This window comes from Lepeophtheirus salmonis, chromosome 5, assembly GCF_016086655.4.
Source record: "Lepeophtheirus salmonis chromosome 5, UVic_Lsal_1.4, whole genome shotgun sequence".
Classification (NCBI taxonomy): domain Eukaryota; kingdom Metazoa; phylum Arthropoda; class Copepoda; order Siphonostomatoida; family Caligidae; genus Lepeophtheirus; species Lepeophtheirus salmonis.
This window is the reverse complement of record NC_052135.2, coordinates 68,466,450-68,488,445: the sequence shown is the minus strand read 5'-3', so window position 1 is coordinate 68,488,445 and position 21,996 is coordinate 68,466,450. Positions and strand designations below refer to the sequence as shown.

The 21,996-nt window shown below is 30.6% G+C and overlaps 1 protein-coding gene across 1 annotated transcript in view; it reads right to left on the bottom strand.

Moving 5' to 3' along the window:
* Window positions 1-478: 478 nt before the first annotated feature.
* LOC121118465 (FMRFamide receptor-like) overlaps window positions 479-21,996 on the bottom strand; it is an 87,099-nt gene continuing 65,581 nt past the window's right edge. The window contains exons 3-4 of the mRNA XM_040713049.2: window positions 9,614-10,208; window positions 479-3,656 (exon numbers count right to left, since the gene is read on the bottom strand). Coding sequence (XP_040568983.2) covers window positions 3,522-3,656; window positions 9,614-10,208 — 730 coding nt within the window. The 3' untranslated portion in view covers window positions 479-3,521. The remainder of the gene's footprint in view (window positions 3,657-9,613; window positions 10,209-21,996) is intronic.

The following is a 21,996-nucleotide window of genomic DNA, read 5'->3' as shown; positions in this document are numbered from 1 at the left end:
ATTATATTTATATTTGGATATTTGAATTAATGCAAAGTGATACATGCCCGGCTTTTCTCGGAGTTATTTGGTGTCGGGGAACAGATGAACGTTGATTTAATAATATATGTAGAAGATAACTCCCCAATAAATCAACTTTGTAACAATGAATGACCACACTCACACGGACTTACTCAATACTTACATGTTTTCTCCTCAAGAATGAACAAATAATGATAACAGCTTTAAAAGATAAAAAACACCCTTCACCCTGTTGTGAACAACAAAATAACCGCACGCTAAAAAAAGACCACAGACTTTGAGCCCTAAATATGTCTTATCCCCTTTTCTTTTCTTATATTACGTGCGTAGATTTATCTACAAACACTCATTTCTAAACCTCATTTAATTTCATATACTTTTATTTCTTCCCTTTTTTTTTTAAATGACATGCTGAGCTTAAGCTACAAACGCTCATTATTAATTATGAGTTCTCGACTAGAAACCAACTTTGCTTTATTAATACAGATAGTATTTATACATTGAAAAAAATCATTTCATTTTAAAATAAATACACCTATTAGCAGACAAATATAATGACGTAACATTTTAGAAACATGGAATAGACAAACATATTTAAATATATACTAATAGTATATATATTAACAATTACAATTTTGAAAAACAATTTCCTTTTCTATCTTTTTCTTTGTATAAATATAGAATATTGGGTAGAATCACATATATTAAAAGTATTAACAACATCAAAGTTACTATAACATAATCAATAAATAATTATAAAAACATGAAAAACATGGGATGACATCATTGTACTTAGCACATTATTGAGAACTACGTAAATATGTCCATACTACCTGCACAATATAATTTGTATTAATAAAAAAAACCAAAAAAAACATCAGATAATATATGGGGATATTTTTAAATTAATATAATCGTTTTATTTTATACTAATCCGATTAATCAATAGAGAGACCTCCGCAGAGGTTGGGCTAGAGGGACTGCAGTCCCCACGCAAAAAAATAACTAAATAAATACGCAAAATTAGAGGTAGAAAATTTAATATTTGAAATGTAATTTTTGAAAAAAAATTCCAAAAAATTTAACTTTTTTATAACAGCCGTGAATTTTTTTAAATTTAATTTTTCGAAAATTGCTTTGAATTCATTAAATTTTTACCAAAAAGTTCAATATATGAAACTTCATTTTTGAATTTTTTTTCAAAAAATGTATTTTTTTACGAAGAGGTATGATTTTTGAATTTTCATTTACAAAATTAAATATTTACAAAAAAATTGCAAATATTTAATACTTGAGGCTTTTAAAAAAAAAATATAATATTGGATATTAAATTTTGAAATATTTTGTGAATAGCTATAGAATTTTTTTTTAAATTATAGAAAAATTTTAATTTCTGGATATTTTTTTCATTAAAAAAAATCAAACAACCAAGCACTCCCCCTCCCAATCAAAAATATATATAATCCTACGGATGTCCCCTGCAATATACAGCCTTATAACCCGGTAGACAAGTAAGCAAAAGCTTTCTTCTGGTGCATGTTTAATAGCAATAAAAAATTTAGTTGACAATCACTCGCTCAAAACGTTTAAATAAATAATGGTGCCTGTATGTATAAAAATAAATACACAGAAAAACTTCATGTAATATTCATAGGACGCTATTTCAGGTCCTTTAATGTTTTGCATACCGGCAGAGCATAATTTTCACTAGTAAGAGTAACAAAGGGTACTTTAATCGCTACCATTTTTTAGTATGTAAAAAATACAACAAGGTAATGCTGAAGAATGTTTCGTAGGAGCAGAGGGTAATTCCCCGTTTCCCTAAAAACCACGCCTTGAATGATGTCATAAAAATATAATAGCTCTTTATTACTAAAAATCCCTCTTAAATTGCTAAATTTATTCAATTAATCAAGCTTTTAGATATACATTAGGGATCAAAAAACTAGGATACTTGTAAAAAAAAATGTGACCATTGCATTTAGTCTAGTTATCAGTTTATTTTCTACACTATTTGCTTGTTTAGGCCCCCAACTTAGCCGACATAACCAATACTTATGCTAACTAATATAATTTTGAAGTGATTGACATTCGCTGAGAAGTTTTTTTTTTTTTAATATATCTACAGTAGGTTATACATAAGATTAGGTATATAAATATAGGAAAATTTGCTTTGTTTATTTGTTTTGAGTTCCCTCATTTTGGAAAAGTTAGAGGGCTTTTAATTACATGCATTTGTGTACAGTGTACATAATCTATTCTAGAATCTAAGGTTTGGGGGTGCTGAGTAAGATCAAGCTAACTAACATAAATTTTACTTTTGAACCATGTCAGGCAGTAGAAATGTGGCTTTATTTTAAAAGGATGGCTATGAGTAATATCCCCTGTATTTCCAAAATTTGACGCCCTCTAATAAAAAATAAATTGGGTCAGTCTTATCAATTTTTATCCTCACTTTTGTGGTCCCTCTTTGTGTGGAGAAAAATAATTGATCATGAATAGAGACGTAAACATTGCTGGAATCCTATTAATAGTATAAATCCCACTTGATATAATGTCATAAACATATGGTAGCTCTGAGAAACGACATAAAAATCTGCTGAAAGCGATAATTACATTTTTCCTTACATGCTGAAACTATTTGAATATTCAAAATAGGAAAAAATAATTAGCATAGTCAGAGATGCAACTTGTGTAGGAGCGCGATGAGAAGGCGGGAGCGATACATATGGTGTTACTCATTTAATACCTCATTCAAATCTATATTTTTTTCTTGGGGGGGGCAGCTGCTCCCCCTGCAACGGGAAAAGCTCCAAAAGCAATTATCAAGTATGATTTTGGTCAAAGAAAAAGCTAATTTTTTATATAAAGTTTTCTTCTATTCCTTTCAGATCTAACCTCTAATGCCATTTCCCCTTTATTAGTATTTATTATATTGGATAAGAGCTTGTCTTGATAAACCTTTCTTATCTTTAGATTAATTTACATTAAGTAGTTCATGGTTCACCATAACGATTAAACTAAATAATTAATTGAATTAAAACAGTAATGCTTATAGTACAGAGGTTGTGTGATTTTAAAAGTGAATAACTTATCCGGATGTTCATCACATTGCAAAATGAAATTTTTGAGTTTCATTATTGATAATAAATTCAGGCTCTAATAAATAAAATTATCATCAATATTAAATCTTAGAAAATACTCAACTAGGTAAAACTAGACGTAACTAACTCATCATTCTGAATACATTTTTCTCAGGATGTGGGACGCACAACAATTACTCCAAAACTGCTCCCTTTTCTGAATATTTTGAACATAATAAATTAGATTTTTATGATATATTTGAGCAAAGACTAAAAGTATTTTATCAACATCAAATATACAACAAAGTGATAAAAAAAAATGTCGTTTGTTTTAAATTTGAAAAGATTCCTTAGGATAATTCCTCTTTGTACCGTTTCTTCACAAAAAAATAATACATATCCAATTTTATAATACTATTAACCTCTATTTGAGTGCTTAAATCCATATTTGAAGTAATAAATAAAGAAATTAGCTGAGGAAGCAAAGGTTAAAAGTAAATGGCTTACACCCGATACTTCTGCAAACCAAAAAGGCCTTGATTTCTTGGAGTCCTGAAAAAAATAAAAATAAAAATTTATCAATATGTTTTTGAATTCATGTCAAATATTATTACGCCAGTTTTTTTTGGTACAAGCACACTCATTAAAAAATAAATATATAGATTATAGAGGATGTCTCAATATCTCCCAGACTTTTCATTTGTTAAGTCTTAACAACATAAAATGCTAATCACCCTTGCACACTCCCATCAGTAAACCGACCTTGGAAATCCAAAAATAAAGTAATATTAAACAGCTTTCAAAAAATTTGGAAACGATTTAGACAAAAAAAATAGATTTTTACATGCGTGTATATTCCACCTATTGTAGCAATACATCTCTCTACCCTTTTTCTTAACCATTGGAACACAAACTTTACTATCGACAATGACATTTTAGCACAGTGATCCCCTGGATAGATCTTCTGGCTAGTTCTATATTGGTTTGTTGTTGAAGGAGGCAAAAGTTCACCCATTGAGCCCCATCGGAGTTCCCATTCCCTGGCCCAAAGATGTTGTTGAGGCTAGGAAAAATATTGCAAGAGTCTTTCAAGCAAGAATCCGTAGCTCATATACTTAAAAATAACTTAAATGTTTATGGACATAAAGTAAGTACTAAAGCAAATTATTAGGGCCCTTGAGTCAACAAAACATCCTTGAATGTTTTATTGTAAATAAATGAAAGAATAAAGAAGAAATTATTGCTTCAAAAAGTGTCAGATCGATATATAATTACATCTTTGAATAAATCTATCCAGCGTAAGGCTACCTAATCAAAGACGGCGCTTAGAACAAATGCTCCCCCTATGCCTTCTCTAAACCCAACCTGCCCTTATTTCAGTTTATCTTTTAGGTCCACAAATGTTAATGAAAGTTTGAATACATTTAAAGAATTGGTGGCTAAATATATTAGATTCTTGAAAAATAAATAGAAAAGTTTCTTTTTATTATTTCATTCATAAAGTGAAGCCATTTAATGGATTCATCGTTCGTCCACACCTATTTTTTTCTGACATATTTTCTCAATTGGACTGAAGCAGATTCAAAAACAAATATACTTCGGTACACCTTGCAAGGATTATGAATGGATCTAGAATTCAGTCACACATGCTTATGTGCAGTATTAAGCAGTATAAGATCTGTTATGCCTAACAAGGCCACATTATGAATTGTTGGGCTTGGTGAGGTTGCGTTTAAACTATATGAAAGGCCATAGTTTGTTCGGTATTTAATTACAAAGGAATTATACTCCTGAAATACTCCTTGCAATAAACTAAGTTTTAATAAGATCTAAAACACTTTTAGCAAGTCTCTTTAGAGCAGCAATGAATTGCACTTACAAAACCTCCAAAAATTCGGAGGTTTTGCAATGTTTATATATAACTATAAGCTTGAGTGTACAGATGTAGGAGAATTCTGACACTGATGGAAAAAATTCGAAAAGAAAAATAATCCAGAAGAACGAAGGGTCACGTCTTCCATTATCCTAAAAGAATAAAAAATTGTCAGTTTTCGTTATCCCTTTCAGAACCCAATCTATGATTAGATTTCTCACCTGCAATTATTTTTCCCTCACAATTGACATATTTCGTCAATCAATGATAGTATTCATTAGAAACATTTTGGTGCTTCGTTATGATCTATATAAAATCCTTTGCAAATAATGAATCTTAAAAACTAAAAGCCTAAGGATTATTCTATAAATATATTTAATTTTTAAATTAAAAAAATAAACATATATTATAAAATAATTAAATGGGGGAAAGCAAGGGGAAACCCCTAGCTTATACTGCTAAAGAAGTATTTAAATAGAATAGAATTCAATAGAAAAAATGGTTTATATGTGTTCTATTTTGTGTTTTATTTCAGAGCTAATAAATTCACTTTTCATGAAATCACTAAACATTTCTATCATTTTTTGAAATGACTGATTAACGCAGGTATTTCATGAAATATTGCCATATTGCGTAGACATGTTTTAGGAAGATTGCGAAATAGAAAAGTAACAGTAACCCACTTGGTTTGAACTATGAAACCATGCTGCGATGAATTAATCAATTAAATGATCCCACATAGAAAGATCTGTAATTAAAAGATAATTCTAAGAATGAAAAATATGTTGTATTCCTAAAATTGTCAAATAGTATTTTTGCATCGAGATATTACACTATTCATACTTTTGTATGAATTACGTTTGTCCTCTGTTTGTCTCTTCACTCTCTGCAAATCAGGCAGTAAAGCAATTTGACATATAATTCTGTAAACATACATAACTTTTTATAATAACTTAGTGAAATAACTATAGTTAAATTAATAAAATTACTGGTTTGTGATGAAAGTTATCAAATTATACTTCTAGTAATACTCATTAAGATTAATCAATTAAAAAGTATGTTTTTCTAGTTTAGATATATTTATAATGTTTACTATTTATCGAGATATGACCAAAATTAGGTATTTTATGAAATAACTAAATCATCATTTTAAAAATCTCTCAAATTTCAGTCATTTTGTGAAGTGCATAAGTAAAAAAATTTCATATATTTGTCCGGATAAGGATGTTGATGGCTACTTAATAAAATTCCTACTAGATAATTGCCATGACATATGTATACTATTTTTTTATTTCTAAACTCCTGTTTGTAATGAAAGTGCGTTTAAGGACATCAATTTTGTCGCATACAAAATCACTTAAATACTCCGGCTCCTCCCCAAGAGAGCATCAGTTAATTCAGCCAGCTCAAACCAGCATTATGGATTCAAAACTCATCCTATGTTTGGTTATCTGTCTCACTACCTATTTGACAGAGTCACTCCGACTCCCATCTTTAGACAAAAACGCACAATTCAGAGCATTTAATCCAGTAGAGGGTAAAAAGCTAGGAGACTTTTTGAGCGATACGAAGAGAATTCGACTGGAAAGAGAATCAAAAAGAACGAAGCGTACCGTCCTGGGATTACCCTTTCCCGAAGAATATACTAAGATCGGATTTCGTTATCCTTCCTTTTTCCATCCCGACTATTACTTGAAGGCCGCTGGCATCATAACCACTACAGAACGTCCTCCAGCTTTAGGAATAATTCCCTTTTAACCACCTAAATTAGTGAAATATTTATTTTTTTAACTGATTTAGATATTTATATAGTGATTTTTTTTGTAATTTCATGTTAATTGTATTTAGTATCATTATTATTCAAAAATAAACTTTAAATATATTTAGATATTAAATACTTTCTCTATATTCTGTGTACAAGTTGCAATTTAAATAAGTAAATTATAACTCGTACAAGTTACAATTAGTAATGCCTTATTTAATTACAATAGCAGTCATTTTGATTAATAACCAAACAAGTTCCTACTTTTGTTGCAAACAAGATCCATCAGCAAATATTGTCTTCCTCCCTTCGTTTTTCTTTATTAATCAACCCCTTTTATTATTAAGATTGGAGGATTTAAAGTACTTTGTATATATAAAGAATTCCTATAAAAGGTCGAACATAAATAAATAGATTATCAAGCTTATTAGATTCAGCATATAGTTGTTTATTTTACTCGTCCTCACACGTACGACACCTTCTGTATATAATTTGTAAATTTTGCTACTTGATCCATTAAAGTTTCTTATTTATCATTCATTTACGAATAGTACAACTGTTGCCATTTGATTTTTTTTTTAATATGCTAGAGTTATTTTCATCAAAAGAGTGAAAAACTACACCATTCATAAATCAACTATTTAATGATTTATTTTTCCTCATAACATGAACGTTAAATTTATTATTTAAACACATATATATAGTTTTTTGTATGTAAACTCGTACAATTTACATTTAAAAATTAAAACTTGTACTAAGTCGCCACTTGTTCACAACATAATAGGGTCTATGGGTCTTTCGAGTAGACAAAATGGAAATATATAAAATAAATGAAAATATATGAAATATTAGATCCGTTAGTGAATGCAACACCCAGTTTTGATGCCTTTAGATGAAAATATTAACAATTTTATGAAATTTTTATAAGTGACATATCTTAAACCAAAAACAATATATTTATGTTTAATTTTTTTGGTTTTTCATTTCACTAAAAAAAAGGTGTGTCTAATGAAACCTTAGTTATATATAATAGCTGATATATAAATTAAAAAGTGCGTAAAATTAATTTAAATCAAATTTTTTATTAGTTTAGTGTAATAGATTTACAAGCTGGATTTTTTTTTGCTGAGGGAGTGTAGCTGTGTTACTGATTAGTGGAGCTTTGAACTAAGATACGTATGTACAGGTAAGCTTGAATTAGAATAAACCTTTAATTAAATTCTTTAACTTTATCACACTACTCATAATTAAATCCTAAATTCGGTTTATTCATGTAATGGATATGTTAAAGGAAATAACCGCCAACGGTTCCCGGTTCTTAACATGTTTTAATCAAAATTTTAGTGATTCTGATAAAATTCTTTAATAAGGCTGGAATTTTGTATCTTATTTTCTGTAAAAATCTTATTGTCCAAGAAATTTTTCACTAATAACCCCTTCGCCTTAGTCCATGTGAAGATTTCCTTGCCCCTTTCGATCCTTTTGGCTTCTATGCACTCTGTAAAAAAGGTGATATGGTGTCATTGTGAAAGAAACTAATCCCAAGTTGTGCTTTATATCCCTCATGATGGTCCTAGGAGCCATAAAGAAGTTGTTGGCGAGCCGATTCATTGACTTTGTGGGATCCTCCTTTATATTCTTCTCCAAACTTAACAAGAACTTCGTATCCCTCTTTAAATTATCCCCTCCACTTCCTGACATCTTTTTTCAACGTGGCCAACTTTAAAATCAGGGTCCTAGGACACTTAATAATGTCCGTAATCTTCAGATCTGAGATGAGCTGCCTTTTTGCTTGACGCTCGTTCATGATAATGAATTGACTAAATGATTAGTATAGTTTGTTTATGTAATAAGGACAGTGGAAACAGAATATCAAAAAATAATCACTAAACACTTTCATAGTAATAAGAAAATAAACATTTATTAACAGTCTACGTTTTGTTGCCTTATCCTGTAGATCTTATACTTTATTAGATATTTGCCTTTTCCTGGAAGCCATCATTTTGAATTGAACAACAGTCTCGATTCGAGCTAGACTCTTGAGTAATGTAGCTCCTTAGAAAATAATGATGTATACTTTTTTAAGTATATAATATTAATTAAAATACTCGGAACAACAGATAAACAGAAATTAATTAATAAGTGTAGATTGAAAAATTGATGCTTATATGAGGTGGAAAGTTAATTAACATATCACATTTTTATGGGTTCAAATAACCAAGTCAAATAACAAATAGAGAAATTACCAAAAATCTTTTTTTTTTTTAATATGAAAAGCTCCGAAATATGTAAGAGTCATTAATTCCATTAATATATAAATATGAGCAGACCCTATCACCTAAACTAAACTTTTTATAAAAAACAAAATATAGTTACCTTATACAATATATTTTGTTAAATTTAGTGATGTAACCATACCAATATTTTTATTACTGGTTCCAGTGTTTCGGTACTTTGGATACTTTTCCGAATAAAAATATATAACAAAATGTCGTTCAGGGCAATAGGTATTTACTGACATGAGCAACGGAATAATTTTTGTTTCAGAGTAAAAGCTAGCTCCGAAATTGAATGACTTTTTTTTATATATAGCCAAGTATATTCCGGCATTATTTTATAAAGGATAGTTTCATTGTGGTTGAGTCAGAAACTTGAGGTGTTACGTCATCTACAGTTAATTTTGTATGACGTATTAGAGCTGCAAGTACTAAATCCAATATCTGTTTGGTGAAGTAGTGTTTTTCTGAATGTACAGACTGTGCCCAGTTACCACTTTTAACAAGTATGAGTACACCGAAAAACACTCCTTAAGTTTCAAGAACAAGAGCATTTTTTGATAAGTCGTGAGTAAAAGAAATCAAGATTTTTACATACCTTTACATATGTGATGTACATTTCATAAGAGTTTGGAATGAGACGCACGCTATGGCAGAGTAGAAAAACGAATGTGATGTAAATTGATATTTTGGCTAAAATGACTTCTCTGTGCCGTTGAGACGCAATGGAATGATAGTATTTAGTTTTTCGAATATCCTTGACAGAACTAACAGTATTTGACTCACTCTCCACGTGATCCACATTTGTAGAGATATCTTTTGTTTCCTCATCCAGGGAATGCGAGGATTTTCTTTTACTTGTGATAGATGAGAAACAAACTCGAATGTTCTCTGTGAAAGTATTCTCGAATGTTCGACATCCTTGATAGACTTTGATATTGAGTATAATGAGAAGTAAAAAAGGAATGATAATGTAAAAGATGAGATTCGACCAGAGGATATAGACACGAACATAGGTATGATGCTGTCGAAGAGGAGTGGGCCTCACTGTGAGCCTTTCAGTGTCTTGAGGACAGGAAATGTTTTTTAACATACACTTATCAACGATGTTTAATTCGAAAAATTTGGGTATGTTGTAAATTGTTGTGAGGAAAATGATGGGTATGATGAAGGAGGCGGTAGAAAAGACTTGTCTAAAATAGAGGGAAAATAAAATAAGAATTTAGATATATATATATAATCTTTTTTTTTTTTTTTTTTTTTGCTAAAAATAAAATGATTTTCTAAATCACTGAATAGAATAATGGCTTTTGTATTAAATATCCTTTTTATATAAAGAAATTAAAGAAAGTTGATGCTGCACATAATTGACTTTCTAATTGATAAATATGTACAAAACCTAAAAGAGGCCTCCTGTTAAAAACCATGCTGTTAAAAGCATGAATGAATGTATAGAAAATAAGAAAAAGTATATCAGGTTTTTAAATTCATATTTTATATGAATAAATTATATATTTATTCATCATCAATTTTTAGAACTTAAATGGATAATTAGAGCTGTATAAAATGGCTCTAGGATTATTCCCTAAAGGACAATTTGTGACATTTAGGCAAAAATGATTTGTAATATATTCATATTCAATTGAAAATGATTTATATGTTGAGAGTTTTCACTGACGGTATAAACTGCATTATAATTGAAGGAGATGTCATCATGGGTGCGAAAAGTTGATATATGTATTTCCAATAAATATGGATGAAACTTCATTAAATGGCTTTATGAATACAAAAAACTTATCAATTGAATGGAATACTACTTGATGCCAATGAGTTAAATCAAAGTTATATCTGTTTAAAATTCCTAAAAATGGCTAGATGTGTATTATTTTTTTTGAAAAAGCAAAACAGGATAAGAACATTTGAAAGGAGGACAGTGCAACTCTTCATTTCTACGAACTCAGGTTCAAAGTACATTATTGTCTATGACTGTTTTTCTTTCTTTGCCTATGTTTGATTGAGTTCGTTGAGAAAAACCTGGTTATCATTACTAATTATTAACACCACGATCCACAGGACCATTGTTTGGGCCAAATGTTTTGTACCGAACACCCCCTTGACCTCCTCTAGTGATCCCCCAAGCCAACGCTCGTACCGACAGTATATATCTGATCCACAGTGAAAATCTTCTCGTCAGAGAAAATTTTTAGTGTATATTCATTTGCCCTGATCCAGGAACGACCTTTCTTCCACCTCTGCAGTCTCATTTCCTTGAGAGTGTCCATCAACAGGTGGTGTGGGGTCCTTGTGTAAGAGGTCAACCCGAGGTCCTCCTTCACAGCCCTCCTGGTTGTCCCCTCGTCCACGTCAAACTCGTTAGAGAAGTGATTCATGGATTTTGTGAGGTCTTCCTTGATCTTCTTTTTCAGGTCCCCAGAAACTCAGAATCCCTTTTCAAGTTGTATCCCCACTTCCTTGCGACTTTTTCATCTTGAACACCTTAAAAATGATGCTCCTGGAGCACTTTACAATGTCCATAATCTCTGCCATCTCAATTTGGACCGTTATAAAAATGATAGATTTGTATGGTTTATCTATAGTAAATTCTTTATTTATTCTCCCTCTCTTTTTTTAAAAAAAACCTAGGGCTGAGATTGTCCGTATGTGTTGTCCTTTTCTCTAGTTTACCTTTTGAATAGGAAAACGAGAGAAAAATATTTTATTTTTTTAATTCTTAATTTTTATCTACAACATGGAATTAATATTGTATAACGATGTAATAGCATATTTTTAATACCTTTTTAGGGTCTGGCATATGTATAATAAAACAAGTCAATTGAGTGATAAAATTTTGATTGACAGTAAGGCTTTCCGTCCTTTTATTTATTGGTCTCATTTTGACATCCAATAGTTCACTATTTTCCTTTATACTAATGAAAAAAATGTTTTTCATTGTTATGAAACTAGGCTGTTTAGACCCCTAAAATAGTTAATATTTTTTTATTAATTATATTCATTATATAAGGACAATCCTTTCCCGTTGTAATACATTAAATAATACGTTACTTTATCTCCACGCTGAACTTAATTATTTTCCACTTACTAGCTTCTCCATTTTTAAGAACAGTGCACGGACCCTAATATTGTATATCAGTGACGTCGGAACTATAGGGACAAGGGTATATTTGCTTTAACTTTTTAAACTAAGTGTAATAGTTATATAGTGAAATTGAAAGGTTTTGTGGCTATGAGATCAGCATTATATAATAAACTATCTAGATCCCGGTAAAGATTACAGAAAGTTATAGTTTAAGGAATAAATAAGGAAATGAGCAGTGATAATCCCTGGCAGGTAACTTTTTTTTTTCCTTCCACTTACTCAAAAAGTTAATTAATAATCAGATTCAAACACCATGCTGCTGTGTTGTTCTACATAATGCTCAATAAACTTTTAACGTCCTCACCAATAAGAGCATCAAACAATATTGTTTTGCTAAACCAAACCCAAAGGTTATATTTTAAAGGCATCTACCAAACAGTTTAGATGCCCATTCATGGTAAAACTGCTTTTATAAGAACGTGCATAGGTTTTTATGAATTAAACTAATAAAAATTATGTTTCTATGCATATATCAATGATATTTTAACACAAAATGGGCTTTACTAAACGGTAAAGCAGAGGATTAAAGGGTTGATGAATATAATTAATAAAAAAATATTAATATTTAAAAAATACTCATTACTTTACCAATATGACATTAGACCTTTTCCAAGATATAATTTTGATATATTTCCACATTTTTTCCCATGCTCTCAGATGTGAGAAGCACAAAAATTATTTTTTTATCCACCTAAATATGTTCTATACCCTGCCTCATCGGGCTTAAAGTTTTTTTCAAAATGTCATTTTTGATGATTTTTCATAGTTTTTGGACAAAAAGTATACTTAAACACACGAAATAATGCCAAAAAAGACATTAAATTAAAATGTAATTATTTTTTAATATTCCTTTTATATATTTTATTATCTAAGTATCAAGATTGCCCAATCTAATGAAGGTAAAGAAAAAAACCGAGATGTTTATATGATAGTACTAAAAATGTATACTCCATTCTATCAATGTTTTTTTATATATAAATACTCCATTTTGGGGCAAATATACCAATATTTTTCGAAAGATGACCTCAATTTTTTATTCTAAAGTAATTTTTCTATTATCAATTTGAAAATCAGAATTATATACCTTTTATATATTATGATATTTTCAGAACCTCTGTTAAAAATTATGGTAAATTATTCAACACCATTAGACACACTTTTTTGGAATGTCCTCAGTTACATATTCTGAGATCATTTATTAGTTTTTAAACTTGAGGGGTCTGGATGACAATAATGTTGATGAAATAATGGTGATAATTATATTCAGGGTGTCATCGAAAAAAAAAAACGACAAGGTTTTTGTCACCCTTATTGGTCTAGCGTTTCCGTTTCTTGAGCCGCTAGAACCAGAACCGACAAAGTCGAACCGAGACACCAATATATTGTGTATCGGTCTCGGTTCTTGTGCTTTTGTTCCTGCATAAAATAAATACAGAAAATACAATTGGCATATATTATAAAAAATAAATTAGCTTTAATCAACAAGTCAATTGTATGAGTTTCTCATGTACAATTTTAACGTTTTCTAATGATTTTTTTATCTCACCAGGGTGATACAGTTGTATCTGAGTTACAAATAGCTAAGGGTTTCTTATGGATCTGGAAATGTGGTCTGAGATACTGTAACTTATGGGGTAGATTATGGATCTATGTCCGCTACTAAGCTAATTGAGGCCCTAAAAATGATAACTATAATATTTCTTAATCAAGGGTTTGCCAAACTTTGCTATACCAAAGCCCCCCTTCACTAATTCATAATAAGCTGAGGCCCCTATTCTACAAAACATGTGTACTATGTATGTGTGGACTAAAATAAATCCTCAATTCTCCATCTTCCTGCCAACCCTCCCCCCCCCCATAGACTCCCCACATGACCCTCACTTTTGAAAACCATTGTAAAAAGCAACCTTGCTTTTCCGGGCCCCTGAAGGAAATTTGGGACTGCACACACTCTCCTTATAATGTAGCTGCAATCTTGTTTGTATTAAATATCATTTCCTGGGACCGAATTTTCTAACAGTGCCCCTTATTTTAAGTTCCTGTTACCAAACTGATCCTTTATAAAAAAAATAACAGAGACCAATAAAACTCAACCTAGACCAAACCGTTGAAATGAAAGAACCAAGGCAGGGACCGATAGAACCGCTAAACCTGAACCAAGCACAACCCTGTAAGCCTATAAAGAATGCTTAATTAAATGTTAAGGGTTACCTAGCAAAGAATATAACTATAAGAGAACCCGGCCATAGTTGCAGAGGAAATTCCTGCTAGTTTAATTTCGGTGGTTGCATGATAGAAACGTTCCAATTGAAGATTCGTTAGAGGATCGAAGGTGCTCAGTACTGGGCCTCTGTTATTACTCAATATCATCCATCAAACTCAATTATAACTTTTTGGATATTGAGGAAAATAGTAACTTGAAGAAACGAGGTATTTGTTAGTCTAAATAAAATTTTGCTAGTACTATTACATGTTTATATTTTAGTGGCTTGTTTGTTACTTATTTATTTCTACGTTGACGGTAATTGATATGAAAATGGATGTGTGTCCTATTTTTTTTTATTGATTTTTATTCAGTTAATATTTTATGCATATTTTATTGTGGAGCAGGTGATGTTTTTAAATTGGATTTTTGAATATTTAGGTTTCTAAGCCTGGTGAAAATTTTTAAACTATAATGTTTAATTATATTTCTTTAAATGTATCTTCACCAGAACATTCCAGATAATTCTTATATATTATTAACTCTCTAAATATAAAGGTTTATATAAAAAAATAAACAATTAGATGGCTTAATCTGTAATAAATACTAAGCAAATACATTGGATGTAAACTATATTTTAAATGGGATTAATCTTTCTATCTCTAAATGATTAATTAATTAATTAGAAGATCATCGAGGAATAATGTAGTGATAGGTATTTATTATGAATGTGAATCCTTCTTATTGACCTCTTACCAACAGCCTCACTTTAATTAAGACTTCAAGGTCGTATGCAAAGGTTTTATCAAAAAGCAATAAGAATATGAACGATACCGTTAAAGAAATTAATCTAATTTCAGATGTTTTCACTGAATTACCTGATAAAGCAGTTTAGGTTAATGATCACGAAAATGTGACTCAGAGTGAGCATGGAGGGGAATTATCACTATGGAACAAAATGAAGGTCTTGAAGCGCCCAGAGGCTGAAACCCACAGTTAATATTGTTATATTAGCCGTAGAATACGAAAATGACTATTAAAACTTTCAACCTCTAAAGTTTTGCCCTTTAAAGCCTTTTTAAACAAATCAAGTTCTAAGGGTTTAGCTACGATTCATTGGCATATTTCCACATGAAATAACTTTATAAATGGAAATCATAGCAAAATTTATACAAACATTCAATAATAGAAAAATTTATCTTGATTACAAATAATAAAAAATGTATGTAACCACTTAAAAATTGAATATCTTTTTTATTTTTTCTTCAAGTCCTTTATATCCTATCTGAAGTTATAGAAAATACCTTACATTTTAATTTTGTATCAAAATTACCTTTAAAAAAGGTTTGATTTTAATTGATTTTTGGTCAATTTAGTTTTTAATATTAGGTTGTATGAATATATATTAAAATAATATTCCAGGTAAAAAAATTGAATAGTTTATATCTATCAATTAATTAATTATTATGAATATGAAGTATCTATAAACATGTCTTAAGTCTCTTAAATATAAATTATTAATCATATTTGTATGTATTTTTACTTAAAAACTCATGAACAGTTCAAAAAAAAAAAAAAAAAAAAATCCGGAATATCATAGTAATTTATATTCAACGCAAAATCTATATTCAATTTGTAATTCACTTTGATTTTAATCTATATTGTTCCTTCATGTCGAAAAATGGCACTGAATCGTAGCTATACTCTAAAAACTTGATTTTTTTTTAAAGTCTTTAAAGGCCAAACTTGTAGAGTTAGAAAGTTTTTAATGGTTATTTTAGTGGTCAAAGACTTTAATAACAATAATAAATGTGGGGTTCAGGCTGCACGCAAAAATGTTGTTGCATGATGTTATTATCAAGGAGAAAGACCAACTTATTCAAAGTAATACAGGAGGTAAGTCCCAAGGTAAGAATTTGTTTTCTACGGGTATTAGTAAAATTTAGTGCGAGTTTACCTGAGAAATCAGAAAATAATAAAGAAATGAAAGTTACTATATTGAAAAACCAATCAAAAGACAATAATGAAAGTCATATTTCATCAAGAAAACCTACTAGTAATATTTCTGAAGAAACTATTAATCTGTGTAGATAAAAATTTGCATCTTATACAAAAAGATTTGCTTTAGAATCTCAAACGACGATAAAAGGTAATGAGCGACCCAAAAATTATTTAAAAATTCATGACCAAAGAAATCCTTCCTCCCAGAAACAAAATAAATAAATATGACAGTGTCAATTTTCTCATATAATGCTAATTCTCTACGCAATCTCAAAAATAAATATAATTTGCCCCATTTATTGAAGTTTCTAGGCATCCCTGACATAATGGTATTGTATGATACTCGATGTATCTTGGAAAATAATTTTGTTTATGAGATTTTTATGGATATTTTCAACTTTTAATAGTGATTTAGTGAGTCCATAAAGAGGAGTCACTATCTTATGAGATTTTTATGCATATTTTAAACTTTTAATAGTGACTGAGTGAGTCCATAAAGATGAGTCACTATCTTGATCAACAGTATAATGTCCCCAAATATAGAATTTCAGCGCAAAGACGAAAACCTTATAAAGGCAACATGCACATTTTTGGACACTCAAATTGACATTATAGGAATATATGGTCCGAATAATGATGATCTTGAATTTTTTAGTTCTAAAATCTTGTCTATAATATCAAGCAGAACTAATATAATGGCAGAGGATTTTAATGTCAAGCACAATGTGTGTTGGGATTCAACATTGCGTACGCAAAACTCTCCTCCTAGAGCTACAAAAGCTGTTTGCATCCTATGGTTTTCTTGTGTTGGGAATTATAGGTATACTTTCTCCTCCTTAGATACATTTTACAGGTCATTATCCTCCCATAAAGATCTTTTTTTATATTAAAATAATCCTTAGATTCATACAAGGTGATAGAAACACAACAATCTAACCATAAATGCACTTTTGTCCAAATGGACACTTTTTTAAGGGACTTTAAATATAAACAATTATGGAAGCTAAACTATATCCTATATCCTATTAATTTGTAAAGTTTTTTAATTAATTTATTTTAAATATTTGGTATAAAGTAATGATATGGAATTCTTATATTGTACCAAAAGGTAAACATATTTTACAAATTAGTCCTTTTTAATCTGATATTTTAATGAGAATTTGGGATATTGAAAGTAACTTTTTTCAATGAAGTAAAAAAATAAATTTATCCACAAAAGGATACACAACTCCTAGAAATTTGATGGTCATTTAGTTATTGATTTTTCAGCTCTAGGGGGTCATTGAATCTCTATTGGATCAATCAACTTTGTAATAAGGATCATTTATGGAGCATTCATCTCAAAATGTTTCTTATGAAACAAGGACAAAATTATAAAAGTAATCCCTGCAATGCAATAATTAGAAGACCATAGTTATCATCTTTCTTTTCCGATTCCAGATTGTTCCAACTTTACTGAGCTTTACAGTCTTCCTAGCCTACGTCTCTCATTTCCTCGTGCTCCCCTACGACTCGACCTTTAAGTGCCTCTTCGAATCTTCTCAGGGATTTATCTCACTATACCCAACATCCCCTTCTTCTAACTTGCCTGATATTATGTTTATTCGTCCATCCATGAGTGTTTTCCAATATGAAAAGTCCATCATGTTGAACGATAATAGAGAATAAAGCTGCGGTCACATTTGTTTATTATTCGATTTATTTTAAATACTTCAGCAGTAAAGATTCGAACTAAATTCGAACCACATATTACTGTGTTGTCTTTATATAATAATCACTAATGAATATAATAAATATTTTTCAGTAAAAGAAGACTCTTATAAATAAATTACTTAACATTTGGATTGGCACTAGCCACACAACCTCCTTGATAGTACCCAGAAAATAAATAATTCTTGTTAAAAGTGATCAATCATGAGCTCAGAAGCAGGGACTTATCCCATCGTCCTTTGAAACCTCTTATTTGTGATTTAAGTAATGAATCATGGTGAAAGATTTTGACCGAAAATTATATTTTTATGGCTAAACTTGAAAGAATGTTTCAAAAACAATTATCAAGTATGATAAAGTTCGGTCGAAGAAAGATCTCATTTTTTTGTACAAGATTTCCTTCTATACCTTTCAGATCTAACTTCTTTTTTTTTTTTTTTTTTTTTTTTTTTTTTTATTATTAAGGTCTTAATTTTACAATATATAATATTAAAAAAATAAAAATAATATACATCATAATAAATTGGGAAATTACATTTAGTAAAAATATAAATAAACATTGTAGTTTAAAATTAGTTCCCAAAAACAAAGACCACTTTAGTTACACTAAAAATCTATACAATAAATAAGATTAACAAAAAATCCTAACAACAAATAAAAACACAATATAACCAAAAAAGTCATAAATCTAAAACTAAGTATCTAGGATTTGCCTATTTTTATGTCTATTAAATATCTTGATAATGTGATTTAAAATTTTTATGTATTTAATTGAGTTCTCCGGAAAATACCCAATAATATCCATCGCTAAATCGAACGTCAATGTATCGTCCTTGGGTATTTTCAATTCAAAAGCCAAGTATCGTGACGCAGCCGCAATAAGTATGCCTCTTAACTCCCTTCCATCTGTTGGTTCCTTCAATGTCAACTTTTTTGCAATATAAGCCTTAGAGTTAAGTAAGCCAAACCCGATTGCTTTAGCCTTCTTCGAAGGAATTAACTTATTTTTTGGAAGCCCAAAAAGAATTATGGCCGAGATATGGTTTGGTGCAGTGTTTATATGACCTTCCAAGTTCCATTCAACAAACTTCCTCAATAACAGCAAAAAAAGGACACTCAGCAGAAGCATGAATAACAGAATTAAACATCTTGCCACAGTCTTTACAATAATCGTTAAAAATTATACAGCCCGTAGCCACTTAAAATTGGGCAGTGAATTTCCTGCCATCGGCAATTCCTTTAGTCGAATTCATTATATGACTTGTCCAATCGTCCTTCAAACTAAGAATACGGAGATATTTTCCACAAACCGTGATGGCTTCAGTTGATACTTTTTTAAACGAACCCATTTTCATAGGCCAAGGAGTCAGCATACAGTGTGTTGCTGCTGTCCTTTGCAAAGGAAAAAAAAACTTCCCTTTCGAGAAAATATTATCACATTTTACATCATGAATTGAAATTGCGTTATTATCCAACGCTTCTCTTTCTATGCTTATTGGATTTTCATGGTTTTTAAAGAAATACCTCTTTCCCCTGTTCTTATGTATTACGTCTATTGTCGAGTTCGAGTCAAAAACCCCATGGTTTAACCACAAAATTCTATGAGCTGCCCCAATAAAAGAAGAAAATTGGACCACCTGCGAATTTGTCATTTTCGTTCCAAACAAAATCCACTTCCAAATCCTACTCGAGGAAATACAAGACTTCCAACCAACATCTGGGTTCACAATTAAATTAAGAAAAATCTTCTTGTAAATTTTAGGCAAGATAGTAGAAATCGTGGCAAGTCCACCTCCAATTTGTTCTTTGCTTCTTTTTAATGACGGAATGTATGTTTTATAAAATAACTTTTCAAGCCAACTTTTTTCCTCCTTAATCGAATGCTCTCCGATTATCGGAGACGAAGTAGCTTTATACAAGATCCATGGAATTACTTGTGTGTTATATAAGTCAATCCTTGTTTGTAAGTTAAAATTTCTCCATTCCGCTAATTTTTTATAGATCAAACTGTTAAGGGAAGTCCAGTTTCTTAACGTTACTCCGTGTCTGTCCCACTTAATCCCAAGAATTTCTAAAGTATCTCTTATTGCGTAACCTCGAACTTCGGTGTAAGATATCGAAGTCCACTTACCAATTGGTAGTATTGCCGTTTTATACTTATTGACTGCAAGGCCAGACTTTATCTCAAACTTCTCTAAGCAATCCAAGAGAATCTCGATCCTTCTAATCAGTTGCCTCTCCGATTTAGCCTCTACCATAAGAGTCACATCATCTGCATACATATCAATTATTTTCCTGCTCGATCCTAGTTGAATACCAAATCCGCCATATTTCCTTTTGATAATATTATTGAGTTCTTCAATTGCCGCAACAAAAAGTAAAGGAGAAACCGGGCATCCCTGTCGGCAACTTCTTTTCAATTCAATTGGTTTACTCTCCAACCCACCTATAGATATTGTTGAAGCTCCATTCAAAAGTAGAGCCCTAATCGGATTATAAAATTTCTTAGGCAAGATTTTCTTAACAGTCTTCATAATAAAAACGTGTCTGATAGAGTCAAAAGCTTTTGAAAAATCAATAGCTATAACCGCCCCATACATTTTACGTCCATTTACCGATTCTAGTGCCGCCTGAATGTTCCAAGAAACATCAGTGATTCTCCTCCCACGAAGAAAACCTTTTTGCTCTGGACCGCACTTCATGTTTAAAATTGGCTCAATTTGTTTGCCTAAAACTCCAACAATAATTCTATATGCTTCATTAAGCACAGTTATGGGCCTCCAATGACTAAAGTCCGTTCCGTTACCTTTTTTTTTTTGGAATAAGAGCAATCCTTCCCTTAGCCGTGTTTCTCCATAGATTTAGCAATACACGTTAAATAAGGCACAATTTCCTTCTTTGCCACGACATAAACTTTTCCAATTATTCCATCAGGTCCACAGGCCTTATCGGATTTAAATTTATTTTCTATAAAATTTCCAATAATGTCTTCTGAGAAGATTGTTCCCTTGTGTCTTCTTGCACGGGGAAGTTTTTTCTATCCCCTCCTACAATATTCTGAAAGCACTCATGAAAATAGTTCAAGATATCCTCTTTTTTTACTAGTCTTTTCCATCCACCATTATAAGCTTAACCCCTGTGGTTGGATGACCAAATTTTCTTCCTAGTTTTTTTAGTCGAAGACTGAAATTACATTCCCGTTCAATTTTCCTATTCTTCTCTTCATCAACTATATCATGAATTCTAAAAGTATTGATTGTATCTGCCGCATATGCCCTGACAAAAGGAGAACCTTGTGTCAGAATAGCATCCAAGTTGTCATTGAATTTTCTGCTTGCTTCTTTTCTTCGTTTGATAAATTTTTTGGTAGTCACTTGAATAGTATTACTAAGTCGCAAAGCTATCCTAGAAGCAGATAATACGCGATCAAAATTTACTGTCAGCCTACGTTGAAGACTTATTGAAAATCTTCATCCTCCAAGATCCAGCGAGGCATTTTGAATTGTTTCATTTTATATTCATGCTTGAAATCCCATTGTATGATCTTGTGGTCAGATGAGGGCTCTGGGAGGTATTTTGCGTTCGTTGTTTTATTAATAAAACTAGATGAAGCCAAAACTAAATCTATTCTTGAAGTCTTGTTTCCTGTTCTCCATTAAATCTTTTCATTCGGTGAAATTTTCCTTAATAGATCAACCATATTCATCTCCAACATTAACTTCTTTAAAATTTTCAAGTTTAGACTACTAATCTTATTTAAATCCACATTTATATCACCAACAATAGCAAGGGGGCAAGGATTTCCCTTATGGGAATTAATAATAGCTTGAAAAAAAGTCGACTCTCTCTCACTAGGACCATACGCGTTGATTAAGAAAAATTCTGATGTTGCCGAAGTAATTAAGATCTT